The sequence below is a fragment of the Geotrypetes seraphini genome, chromosome 3 (assembly GCF_902459505.1).
Source record: "Geotrypetes seraphini chromosome 3, aGeoSer1.1, whole genome shotgun sequence".
Classification (NCBI taxonomy): Eukaryota; Metazoa; Chordata; class Amphibia; order Gymnophiona; family Dermophiidae; genus Geotrypetes; species Geotrypetes seraphini.
The window spans coordinates 169,099,454-169,112,895 of record NC_047086.1 but is presented as its reverse complement, the minus strand read 5'-3'; the positions used below and the strand labels follow the sequence as shown (position 1 = coordinate 169,112,895).

At 40.8% G+C, this 13,442-nt stretch overlaps 1 protein-coding gene across 1 annotated transcript in view; it reads right to left on the bottom strand.

Moving 5' to 3' along the window:
* Window positions 1-13,442, bottom strand: part of OPRM1 (opioid receptor mu 1) — a 63,321-nt gene that overhangs the window by 8,049 nt on the left and 41,830 nt on the right. The window contains exon 2 of the mRNA XM_033937757.1: window positions 12,037-12,389. Within this exon, the coding sequence (XP_033793648.1) occupies window positions 12,037-12,389 (353 nt within the window). The remainder of the gene's footprint in view (window positions 1-12,036; window positions 12,390-13,442) is intronic.

Genomic DNA, 13,442 nt, shown 5'->3' with positions numbered 1-13,442 from the left:
TCCAACATTGGTCTCCCAACCTAAAGAAGGATATAAAACTGCTGGAGAGGGTGCAGAGACGAGCAACGAAGCTAATAAGAGGTATGGAGAACTTGGAATATGAGGAACGACTCAAGAAACTGGGACTGTTCTCCCTTGAGAAGAGGAGGCTGCGAGGGGACATGATCGAGATGTTCAAAATGCTGAAAGGCATCGATAAAATAGAGCAGGAAAATAAATTATTTACATTGTCCAACGTGACACGGACAAGAGGACATGGTTTGAAGCTAAGGGGGGACAAGTCCAGGACAAATGTCAGGAAGTTCTGCTTTACACAGCGAGTGGTAGACGCCTGGAATGCTCTCCCAAAGGAGGTTATTAAGGAATCCACTGTGCTAGGATTCAAAGGCAAATTAGATGCACATCTCCTTACGAGAGGCATAGAGGGATATGGGTGACTAAAACTACATCAGGTGTATACCTGACTGGGCCTCCGCGTGTGCGGATCGCCGGACTCGATGGACCTTGGGTCTGATCTGGAGATGGCAGTTCTTATGTTCTTATGTAAATGATTTTATTTTCAATTTAGTGATTGAATTGTGTCAGTTTTGAGAAATTACATCGGCTGTCTATATTTTGCATTGTTCAGGAAGAAATGCATTTGTTTCTATTTCTCTGAACATAAGAATTGCCGCTGCTGGGTCAGACCATCGTACCCAGCAGTCTGCTCACACGGCGGCCCCCAGGTCAAAGACCAGTGCTCTAAATGAGTCCAGCCTTACCTGCGTACGTTCCAGTTTAGCAGGAACTTGTCCAACTTTGTCTTGAATCCCTGGAAGGTGTTTTCCCCTATAACAGACAGGTGTTTTCCCCTATAAGAGCATTCCAGTTTTCTACCACTCTCTGGGTGAAGAAGAACTTCCTTACGTTTTTACGGAATCTATCACCTTTTAATTTTAGAGAGTGCCCTCTCGTTCTCCCTACCTTGGAGAGGGTAAACAACCTATCTTTATCTATTAAGTCTATTCCCTTCAGTATTTTGAATGTTTTGATCATGTCCCCTCTCAGTCTCCTCTTTTCAAGGGAGAAGAGGCCCAGCTTCTCTAATCTCTCACTGTACGGCAACCCCTCCAGCCCCTTAACCATTTTAGTCACTCTTCTCTGGATCCTTTTGAGTAGTACCGTGTCCTTCTTCATGTATGGTGGCCAGTGCTGGATGTAGTACTCCAGGTGAGAGTGCACCATGGCCCAGTACAGCAGCATGATAGCCTTCTCCGATCGGTTCATGATCCCCTTCTTTATCATTCCTAGCATTCTATTTGCCCTTTTCGCCGCCTCCATGCATTGCGCGGACGGCTTCATCGACTTGTCGATCAGAACTCCCAAGTCTCTTTCCTAGGAGGTCTCTCCAAGTACCGCCCCGGATATCTTGTATTCGTGCATGAGATTTTTGTTACCGACATGCATCACTTTATACTTATCCATGTTGAACCTCATTTGCCATGTCGATGCCCATTTCTCGAGCTTGATTATGTCACGTTGCAGATCTTCGCAATCCCCCTATGTCTTCACTACTCTGAATAACTTCGTATTATCTGCAAATTTAATCAAATCACTCGTCGTACCAATGTCCAGATCATTTATAAAGATGTTGAAGAGCAGGTCTTTTCCACACTTAGCACATTTAGCACACAGCACAATTGGTGGAAAAGACCTGCAGAGCCACGAACAACAACATTCAGGCTGGATAAGATAAGTGTAACTAGTAACACATTGAACATTAAGGCACTATGGGCTAGATTCACTAACCCATGGCCCTCGCCCCCCTCCTAGCACGGGCCACCCACCCCCGGCACCAAGAAGTTGGGAGCAGAAGGGGTGCCCAGGGAGGAACCAGAGGTGCCTCAGCCAATCAGTGCTTAGGCCCCTCCCCATGCATCAGATGATGCGCCGGGGCAGGGCCTAAGGCCGCTATTGGGCAGCAGCTTGTCGTAGGAGCAGGAGTGGGAGGACTTTCCTCCTGATCCCGAAGATTGGCCTAGGAGCAGGAGGGTCCGGGCACCCCTCCTGCTCCCAAAGATGGAGGGAGCCTGTTCCCAAGGAGCAGGAGGGACCGGGCACCCGTTCTGCTCCCAACTATTATAAAGGTATGCGGGGTGGGTGGGCCATGCCAGGAGGGGGGCGAGGGCTGTGCCGTGCCAGTCGCGGGGAGGGAGGGCGAGGGCCATGCTGGTCAGAGGTGGGGAGCGTCCGTGCTGCAGCAGCATCGGCAATGTGGTTTTTTTTTTTTTTTTAGTGCTTATGGCAGGAGGGAGTTGGTATCCCTCCTGCTTGTGGATGCATTTTCTTTGGGAAGGGGCACATTTGTGGGGGGGGGGTACATTTTTTTGACATGCCTGCCTGTCTTTAATTAATTTTTTTTTATGGAGCAGATATTTTGCGTATGTAACACACGCAAAATATCTGTGCCATGGAAAAAAAATGAATAAAAAAGACAGGCAGGCCTATCAAAAAACCTGCAGACCTGAAGGTAACTCAGTTACTGACAGGTCTGCAGCAGTCGGGTTTGCTAATAGTAATACCCAATTCAAAATAGCCAAGCAATTGTTAGTGAATCAATCGCTTGGCTATTTTGCATGGGGTTTTGCTAATTTGAATGGGAGGATCGCTACAGGCTTTAGTGAATGGGGTAGGAGGGAAATTTGGTTGCAAAGGGCTCGCAAACCGATCGGTACACAATCGGTTTGCTTAGTGAATATGGGCCTATAAGAACTCCAGCAAGGGTGATAGAATAAGAGATTGGAAATTTAAGTTTAAGGGACCCATAAGTGTCATGATGGTCCCGAGATGATCTCGCTGTGGGTCCAATGCAGGAGATTGGGTACTGAACACTTATGAAATTAATTTAATAGCACATAGGTTTTAGCATGATTATTTTTATCAAATTATTATCAATGCACATGATGAAATGCATAAAGATTTTTAACAATTATTAATAAGAAACATTATATAAACCGTGACAAAATTTGAAATAGTTGAATTCACACACTGGTACTGTATATCTTGTACTCCTGTTCATCGCTAATTTTTTTAAAACACGTATTTAATTGGTTTTTAATGGAGCAACCAATTGTCGCGCCACTTTAAACCAATTAAAACCTGTTAGGCGCCAGTAGGTACAATCTAGGTGCCTGCCGGCGCCTAACTTTTGGCGACTTCTTTCAGAATTTGGCCCTTTGAGGAACTCAATGCTTTCATTGTGATTTTATATGCTTGTGGCGTCTACAATGCAAATGGCCTTCCTGTAAAAAGGAAGTCTACTGTATGGGAACTCAGATTTTTCACTGACTCTGTGTCTCGCAACAGATTCCAGGAAGTGTTATGATATGTGCAGTTTGGCCTAAGGTCAGCAAGATCAGTTTGACTAAACCATACAAGTTTGTAGAGCATGCAGGAAGCCCATGTGGGAAGCGCACCAGAAAAGTTGAGAAGCACAACGTCTGTGTGGCATGCATTCTGGAATTACTGATATTTATAGAATAGCTCTCATTTTAGAAGCAGCATTGATTATTACTTTCATTTGATTAATTTGCATTTTATTATTCCCAGTTTCTACAATTGTTTGAAAAATGAATTATGAATGAGTAACAATGAGTAAATATTGATTTGTTTTATTACAAAATACCATGTCTGCTTATAATTCTGTTCTGTAGCTGTTATTACATCTCCTAATTTTACATAAGAAGCAATTTTAAATTAGGGTCAAAATGATTCTGTTGGACTCCTAAGTAGGGAAAATTATTCTTAGATCTAATATTAGATGTCCCTTTTCAAATAGTTCGTCGCTTTATCTTCTAATCCAGGGGTCTCAAAGTCCCTCCTTGAGGGCCGCGATCCAGCCGGGTTTTCAGGATTTCCCCAATGAATATGCATGAGATCTATGTGCATGCACTGCTTACAATGCATATTCATTGGGGAAATCCTGAAAACCCGACTGGATTGCGCCCCTCAATGAGGGACTTTGAGATCCATGTTCTAATCCATATTGTCCTTCCATTCGGTGGCATAGTAAGGGGGAGCAGGGGGCAGTCCACCCCGGGTGCTGTCTTGGTGAGGGCGCAGGCACCTCCCTCCCCCCCCCGCTCCTTCCCCCCCCAATGCTGCAAGAATGTGCTGCTTCCCTTCCCATGTATCTCTGTAATGTTCCTGGCGCATGCAGCAACCCCCAACCTGCTGTCACAACAGCATTGGCTCTTCCTCTGATGTCACTTCCTGGACCCACACCTAGGAAGTGACATCAGAGGAAGAACTGACACTGGAATGGCAGCAGGTTGGGGGCTGCTGCTTATGCCAGGAACGTTACAGAGGTATGGGGAGAGGGAAGCGGTGTGCATGTGGAGAGGGGGCAGGGAAGGAGCAGATGAAGGTGGGGGGGGCAGAAATGAGGGCAGGGAGGGGCACCACCACCCCAGGCACCTCTCATCCTCGCTACGCCACTGCCTCCATTTACATTTGTTCTCCTTCTTTTACTCAGTCTTTTCTACAGACTGCAGTTTAGCTAGTGGCTCTGCTTTTAATTGGACAATTTGTTGGCTTCTATGGTATTCTAAGCCTGCCTGCCCAATTTTGCAGCACTTCTTTAGCATTCAACTATTGAGCTACATCCTCCACTGTATACTAATACTATTCCCTCTATGAGCTTCACTATCTATCTCTAGCTAGCCATTAAAACACTGTCATTCTCGTTCTCCATATTCATTCTATTTCAGACCCCTGTGGAAATGCTGGCATTCATACTTGGCATCTTATCCTCCAGGTGGCATCCATAGCTAGCATATGTTTTATTGCATGGAGGGATCTATGAAATGCCTTCTTACTGACCCTCTGGTAGATGCCAGGGACAGTGGAATGACATCAGTTGGCAGAAAAAACAGCACTAACAGAAGCAGGAAAAGTTAGTTTGCCATATCTGAACAGCAGGTGCTGGTAAAAGAATTTGACAACCTACAATGTGAAATTATTATTATTATTAATTTTTTTAGTACATTTGACTATTTGCTCAGTACTTTATTTGTACAGCCAAGGCTTACTGTTATATCTGTCCATTTTAGTCCTTGTTGTAACTGTTTTGTCTTCCTCTTCCATAATGTTCTGACACCCTTGCCTGCTGTACAGCAAGAGAGGAGGTTGGAAGGAGAGAGAATGGCACCCGCAGGAGGGTTTGAGGGTGAGAAAGAAAGAAGGAAGCACTCATAGGAGAAGGAGGTTGGAAGGAGAGAAAGAGAGAAAGCACTCATGGGGGATGAGGGTTGGACAAAGGGAGAGAGAAACACTAAAAGGGTTGAACCATCAATAAAGCTTGCATCAGGAACATCAGAATGTGAAATTTCTAATGCAGATGCTAACTATTAACATGACAGACATATTGTATACCAATATTTGTTTCATAACCCCCGCCCCTTTTACTACCCGCGATACCGGGTTTTAGTGCAGGGAGCTGCGTTGAATCCTCCGTGCATCTCCCAATGCTCATAGAGTATCTATGAGCGTCAGGAGCAGCGTACAGCATTCAGTACGGCTCCCTGCGCTAAAAAACACTATTGTGGTTTAGTAAAAGGGGGGAGTTATTTATTTATTGAGATTTATTAACCCCCCTTTATGAAGAGATTCACCCAAGGCAGTATGTTAGAAGTAAACTTTTCATATTGTAAAGAAGACAAATTTGTATACTATTACTCAATTTATTGATTTACTCTCCCCCCTCCTTTTACAAAACTGTAGTGTGGTTTTTAGTGCCAAGCAGTGGCAGTATCGGCTCCGATGCTCACAGAATGCCAATGAGCATTGGAGCTGTTACCGCCGCAGCCAGCACTAAAATCCGTGCTACGGTTTTGTAAAAGGGGGGGAGGGTAAATTATTATATTACTTGTTTACACCAATTTTTTTTCAGGCTCAGTGTTTACTTATATATCCTTGAAAAATTCAAATAAAATAATTGATTTCTCCCATTTATCTCATTAGATAGTTTTAGAAAACCCAATTATCTGCAGTCATTAAAGAAATGTGATTTCTGTAGCGAATTTTTGTTTGGTTTTAAGAAAAGAAGCAGGCCTTGACAAACTATTTCAGAGGCTCTTTTAAAATACCTCTGAAGAAGGTTGTTTTAGCCGAAACACGGACCGTGTTGGGGTCCTGGAAACAAGAGGATTTAAAGACTTTTTAGGACTTGCTATATATATATATATATATATATATATATAGTATATGCTCCATGTGTAAACTGAAATAACACCATGAACATCTTCTCTCGCACCAAGCAGCATCATGGGGTAAAGACCTAGAACAATTGCTTTTGCCCACTACTTATGAAGAATTTAGGAAACGTCTGAAAACACACCTGTTCCTAAAGTATCTAGACAACTGATCCTCTCTTCTCTCTCCCCTCTATAGCGATTAACTTGTTCTATTGATCACTCTGTCCTCAAAAATGGATTTCCTGTCCTATTAACCCTCTTTCTTCCTCCCCTCTTAAAGTCAATCAATTTGTACCTTTGCTTAATCTTTGTAAACCGCATAAGAACTTCACGGTATTGCGATATATAAGCTGTTATTATTATTATTATTGTGTTATATTTTCAATAAATTGTTGATTCTCATAGTTGGTTAATTGTGTCCCTTCCCTCCTCTTTCTTTGGATGATTTTCAGCCATAATCAAACATTTAAGAATATGTCCAGGGCACAATTTGGACATTTGGAGCCAGACCTGTTTTAATAACATATACCACACACTGTATACTACTACTATTATCCATTCAGTCGTATCTGACACTTGGATACTCAGTAGGCCAGTCCTCGCCATGTTTCCCTGTTTTCCATGGCTTCTTTCAATTGTTTGATGTTCATTCCCGTGTTATTCTTGATAGTATCCAGCCAATGGACCATTGGTCTCCCCTGCTTCCTTTTACCACTGTTGCTTAACTTATATTTCTATTGTATCCAGTGCTAACAAAACTTTACATTCAGACCCACAGTAGGCTGTCAGTATTTATAATGGTATTACCAAGGGATGACATCAAATGAAATATTAAAGATATAAAAAGTAAAATAGGTATGCCATATCGGGAAGCACGAGGAATTGAACCCCTGAGGAACTAGAGTGTTCCCGGAGCAGTCTGACATCCCTTGGCAATGCCATTATAAATAATGACAGCCTATTACGGGTCTAAATGTAAAGTTTCTTTTTACCACTGCCCATTCTGAGTAGCACCTCCTTTCTAGTGAATTTACCCTCATCACATGTCCAAAATAGGTCAGTTTCTGTCTGGTAATCTTGCCTTCCAGGAACAACTATGGGTTTATATGATCAAGAAAATCTTTGCTAGTGATCTTATCTGCCCGTGGGATTCGTAGAATTCTTCTCCAGCAGCACAGCATAAAGGCATCAAGTTATCTTTTATCTACTTTTGTGAGTGTCCATGTCTTGCAGCTATATGTTGTGATTGGGAACACAATGGCAGTGATCAGTCTTTGTCTGGTGGTGAATGAAATGTCCTTGCACTTCCATATTTGGTCCATGCTCACCAAGATTGCACTGCCCAGTGCTAATCAACTGTATATAAGTGACCATATATACACACCCCAGTGCTAATCGACCATATAGACTCAAAGATAAACTGGTCCAAATATAAACCAAGGTAACTTTTTTCCCCCCAAAAAATAGGTGGAAAAAAGGTTGACTCGAATATAAACTGAGATAAGAAATTTGGGTATGTGAGTGTTTGTCAGGGATGCCATAAATAATCACTATTTTTTCATTTGAGGCTGTTTTGAGTCCAATAAAGCTGAAGGAGAGCCAACAAATATCTTCCTACTTGGGGCCATGACACCAAAAAAGGTTTCTGGGCTTCTATCCCTACCAGAACACCTGGCCTCAGTCACACATGCAGAAAAAAGAAAAAAACCCTTTTCAAATACAAACTAAACGTACTATTGTACACAAACAAAACCTTACTGTGTCAGACTCTGTAGACCATAAGAGAAATAGAAAAACAGATGTAAATTTTCAAAATTGACATTTTTCAATCACTAAATTGAAAATAAAAACATTTTTCCTACCTTTGTTATCTGGCGATTTTATTTTTCTGCCCATCTTGTTCCATCTGTGCTCTTAACTGTTTCCAAGGCCTCCTTATGCATTTGTTGTTTATTTCCTCTCCTTTACTTTTTTGCACTATATCCTTCTTGACACTGCTTTTCATTTTTAGTTTTCTTCCATTTTTCTGCCTCCATCTCAAATCTATCTTTCCAACTCTTCCCCTCTCCTCCATCCATGTGCACCATCTTTTCCCTCTCTTCTCTTTTCTCCTACTTCCCTCCATCCATGTGTACCATCTCTTCCCTCTCTTCCACTTCCTTCTTTTCTCTTGCCTTCCCGTCCCCAGACAGACTTTGGGACTAAACAATACATAAGGCAAAGAGGGGCAGAACTACATTTCAATATTTTAAAGTGTAGCAAAGAACCATAGAAGGAGAGAACATTAGGGAGGGTAAAATAGAAACCTAAAAGAAACTAATGTAAAATTTAAGCATAATTTAAAGATTAAAAGCATCTTTAAAGAGAAAACATAAGGTCTATTGTTGTGGTATACTGTACAGTTAGGTTCAGTAGATTTGGGCTGGGTTTTGGCAGGCTCACCTTACACAATAACTGGGTTATGGTGAGGCGTGTACCTGGACCTTTGTATGTGAAGTTCACATCCCCCTAGGATGTCCCATTGCTCTGCTGGGATGTTGGGATGTCTGTATGACCAGTCTACAAAAAATGCTTGCACATCCTATATACCAATGTCTTGTCTTGTGCATTTTTTGTTTTTACATTTTTTTTAATGGATCAAAAAGATAGATGCATATCTGAAAAATGGCCATTTTTGAAAAAAACAAATTAGACGTTTTGCGGTTTTGAAAATTGGTATGTTTGATACTGGATTCTGTCTTCTGCAAAATATCCAAACTTGGTTTTGGATGTCATTTGAAAATGCCCCCCCCCCCCATATCATTTTCTACTTGGCCTTCACAGAGTTGCACCCATAAAAAAATGAAAACAGTATATAGTAAGTGAGGAGACTTCAGAAAGAAAAGGTATATCCGTACTATTGTCACCTAACCCAGATCGAGAAGCAAAGCAGTTTGCAATGATCTGTTTAAACTCACAAGTTAAGGATTAGGATTTCAAGAACTCCCAAAACAACCGAAACATGGAATTTTAGGAACTGAAGAAAATTTAACTAGCTTTTTGAACAGCTGCAGCAGGAACAGTATGGGGGAAAAGATGACATTTTTATAAATGATATTGCTGTAGGGTTGTCGGGTAAGATTTGCCTCTTTGCAGATGATTCCAAAATGTGCAATAGAGTAGAAACCACGGATGTGATGAACAACATGAAGAAAGACCTAGTGAAGCTTGAAGAATGGTCTGAAATTTTGCAGCTAAAATTTAATGCTAAGAAATGCAAGGTCATGCATTTGAACTGCAAAACCTGAGGGAACGAAGAGTTTATATGCACGACAGAAGAGTGGGACTTGGGTGTTATTTTATGTGTTGAATAGGTTGAAAAGGTGACGGCGAAAGCAAAAAGGATGCTAGGTTGCATAGGAAGAGGTATCGCCCTTAGGAAAAGGAGGTATTGATGCCCCTGTATAAGACTTTGGTGAGACCTCATTTAGAATATTGTGTACAATTGTGGAGGCTGCACCTTCAAAAAGATGTAAAAAGGATGGAGTTTGTCCAGAGGAAGGCTACTAAAATGGTATGTGGTGTTCGTCTTATGGTATATGGGGGGGAGAGACATTTAAATACCTACGTGATGTAAATGCGCATGAGTCGCATCTCTTTCATTTGAAATAAAGCTCTGGAATGACAGGGCACAGGATGAAGTTAAGAGGTGATAGGCTCAGGAGTAATATAAGAAATATTTTTTTACAGAAAGGTTGATAGATGCTTGGAACAGTCTCCCAGTAGAGGTGGTGGAGACAGAGACTGTATCTGAATTCAAGAAAGCTTGGGATAGGCACGTGGGATCTCTTAGAGAGAGGAAGAGATAATGGTTACTGTGGATGGGCAGACTGGATGGGCCATTTGACCTTTATCTGCCATCATGTTTCTATGTGAGATCAAAAGAAATTGTGATATGTGATATAAATTAGTTATATAATTGTGATTTATATGAAATTTTGGTAGTTTATAGGAAATTTTATGTAAGGAATAAATTTTGATTGATTTGTAATAGATATATAGCTCTTTTTGGTATATGAAATGATGTTTTAATATATGAGAACTATTGAATAGGAATTATAAATCCTATTCAATAGTTGTTTAATAATGAATATGCATGAGAGAGATTTGCATATAATGGAAGAGACAGGCTTGCAAATATGTCTTATTCATTAGGAATATCTTAAAAAACCCAACTGGCTGGGAGTTCCCCAGGACAGAGTTGAGAACCACTGCTATAGTCCAAGACCTGCCTTGAACTGCTGCAAGATGATCTCAGGGGATACTTCATTCATCAGTGATAAATGGATACTGAGTAGGAGAAGAAATACTGTAGTAGAGCAATTAAGCCAAGTAAAAACAAAAAGGATAATGAAGACATGCAGGAACTGGGCTAGGCATATACAAAAAAGTTTGGGAATAAAGTTGAGGGTTTGGCCTCAGTTTAGGACACAGGACACTTACCTTGACCAAAAGATTCCAGTAAAAAACAATCCTCTGTGTCAGTAGAGAAGTCTACTGAGAGGAGGGAGACAAAACATTATCAAGACAGAAATAAAATAAATAGGGTGACTATGGACTCTACAAAGATAAGAAACGAGAAAAGCATAATGCAACTCCCTGTTGTAGTCTCATGAGACCACAGGAACTCAGCAGCATGGCTCTGCACAGGGCAGGAGCGTAGGAAGATCACTCCTGCCCGCGTCACTGCTAGACCACCAGGTAAAGTCCATGCTCCAATCGCCTCCACGCAACCTCCGATCGACCCCCGCCTCCAGTCGCCTCCCTCCATCTCCAATTGCCCCCCCACTGCCTCTGATCACCTCCCTCCAAGTCCCGGGGCCGTTTCTTTTCGATGCCAACGAGCGATTCTGAGGGGAGGGCCTGAGGAATAAACCATGGATAATTGAAACCGCGAACATCGAAAACGCGAATAGGGAGGGGGAAGTGTAAAACCTTCCAAGAAACAGTTGAAAAGCTGTTAAGGTGATAAGGATATTGAAGAAGAGAAGTTCACTATGGTATTCAGTCAGAAAGGAAGATTCGATTTTAAGATTACATAAAAGGGGGGAAGATGAAACTCCACAAAACATTGGGCTTTGCAGTATGCTTACTCAATGAAGCACATAGTATTTGGTTATAATATAAGACAAAAAAGGATGGTAAGGAGTGTAGCATTTACTTCCAGAGTGTCCTTTGGTTTAAGATATAAGGAAGTAGATTCTGAAATGTGTGGGCTAAAGCAGGAATTTGGATCTTCTACATTTTACAAAGACAACTGAAAGCATAGAAGGAAAATGGTCTGAAAAAGGATAAAGTAGACCCTCAGAATATGGTCTCTGATATCAGTTTGGGCCCATCACTCTGGGCTCAGCACCCTCCCCCCCCCCCCCAATTTATATAGTTATTCAATGGTCTTGACTACATTAATATCAGTTGCCACAAAGATACACCTATACTTTCCCTCACTATCTGCTCAACCATTTTTATTAAACCTTCTACCCTGTTAGGGTTCGTCCCGCAGTCAGAATTTATTCTATTTGATTATTTAAATTATAGATCATTTACATTAATCCAGGGATTAACATTGAGTTTCACATTCTTATGGAGCCTAAAGGATTTTTCCAGTAAACTGGAACAAGGAAAATTGTCCAAGCATTTCTCTTCCCCTATTAATTTATATATAATTCTTTAAAAAAAAAATTGCAATCTGACTTTGCATCTACTCTATGTAATGCATGCCATAGCAAAATTAAAAACAAAAGAAGTCACTTAGCCATCTCACCTCTTTCAGATTTGGTTGTCGCCATGAACATCACTGGCAAACCTATGGCAGAAGAAAGAATCCAGTTGCAGACGTTGACAATTTTGGCATTTTGGGGTGTGCGGAAATCAAGAGCCTTGACAGGATGGCAAACAGCTATGTATCGGTCCACACTCATAGTAGTCAACGTGAAAATACTTGTAAACATGTTGTAGTAGTCTATGGATAGAACGATTTTGCAAAGGATGTTACCGAACGGCCAGGTCCCCATCAAGTAATTCACACTCTGGAATGGCAGAGTGCTCGTTGCGAGAGCATCTGCCAAAGCGAGATTGAAAATGTAGATGTTGGTAGCAGTCTTCATTTTCGTATATCTAAAAAAATTGAATTAAGAAATCAGTGGAGAAAAAATACAAATGATGAAACATTCATATTCTTGTAATACCACTTTTTTTTCTCACTAAAACTGAGACTATTATTGGTAAATTCAAGTTTCAAGTTTCAAGTTTATTAAAAAAAATTTGATACCGCTTAATCAAATTTCTAAGCGGTGTACAGATTAAAAAAAAAAAGTTTCATAAAAACAAATTAAAGTTAAAAGTACTAAACAAAACCAGGATATGTTAATAAACACATAACAAAACATATGTACTAACTTCATACAGTTAGGAAAGAAGGGCGAGAATTACAATCTTTGAGGAAAAGAGCACAGTTAAAGGGGAAAAAAACAATAGGTAGGGCTAAAAAGCTATGTTTTAGTCCTTACAAGAACAGATATTGTCCAAAAGCATCTTGGAACAAGAATGTTTTTAATTTAGCTTTAAATTGATTTAATACGGATTCAATGCGTAAAAGATTAGGCAGCGAATTCCAAAGAGAAGGTGCAGTGACAGCGAAATTGTTGGATCTCAACGTGTTGATTGATTTTAGTGATGGTACGACAAGAAGACTCTGTGACATTGAATGAAGCAATTTAGAAGGACTGTAAGGAATTAAGAGTCTATCAATGAACTCTGGTCGATTGTTTGAACGTGTTGTCAAAGTTAAGAGTAATATTTTGTAACTAATTTCTATGTTCAACGGGTAGCCTGCGTGTGTTGAACAGGATATGTGAAACATGATCATGTTTCTTAGCGCCATAAATAATCTTGATAGCTGTATTCTGCACTATCTAAAGGCATCTTATTTTCTTTTTTATAATGCCCTTATAAAGGGCGTTACAATAATCTATACAAGAAATTATCATAGAATGGATCAGTGTATTCAAGGAAGCTGGGTCTAGTATTTTAGAGAGGGAACGTATCATTCTAAGGCGATGACAACATTTCTGGACAACCATACTAATATGATTGTGATAGGAAAATTTACTGTCAAAAGTGACTCCCAACAGCTTTAAAGTGGGTACAATTTTGATTGGGAGAGATTCA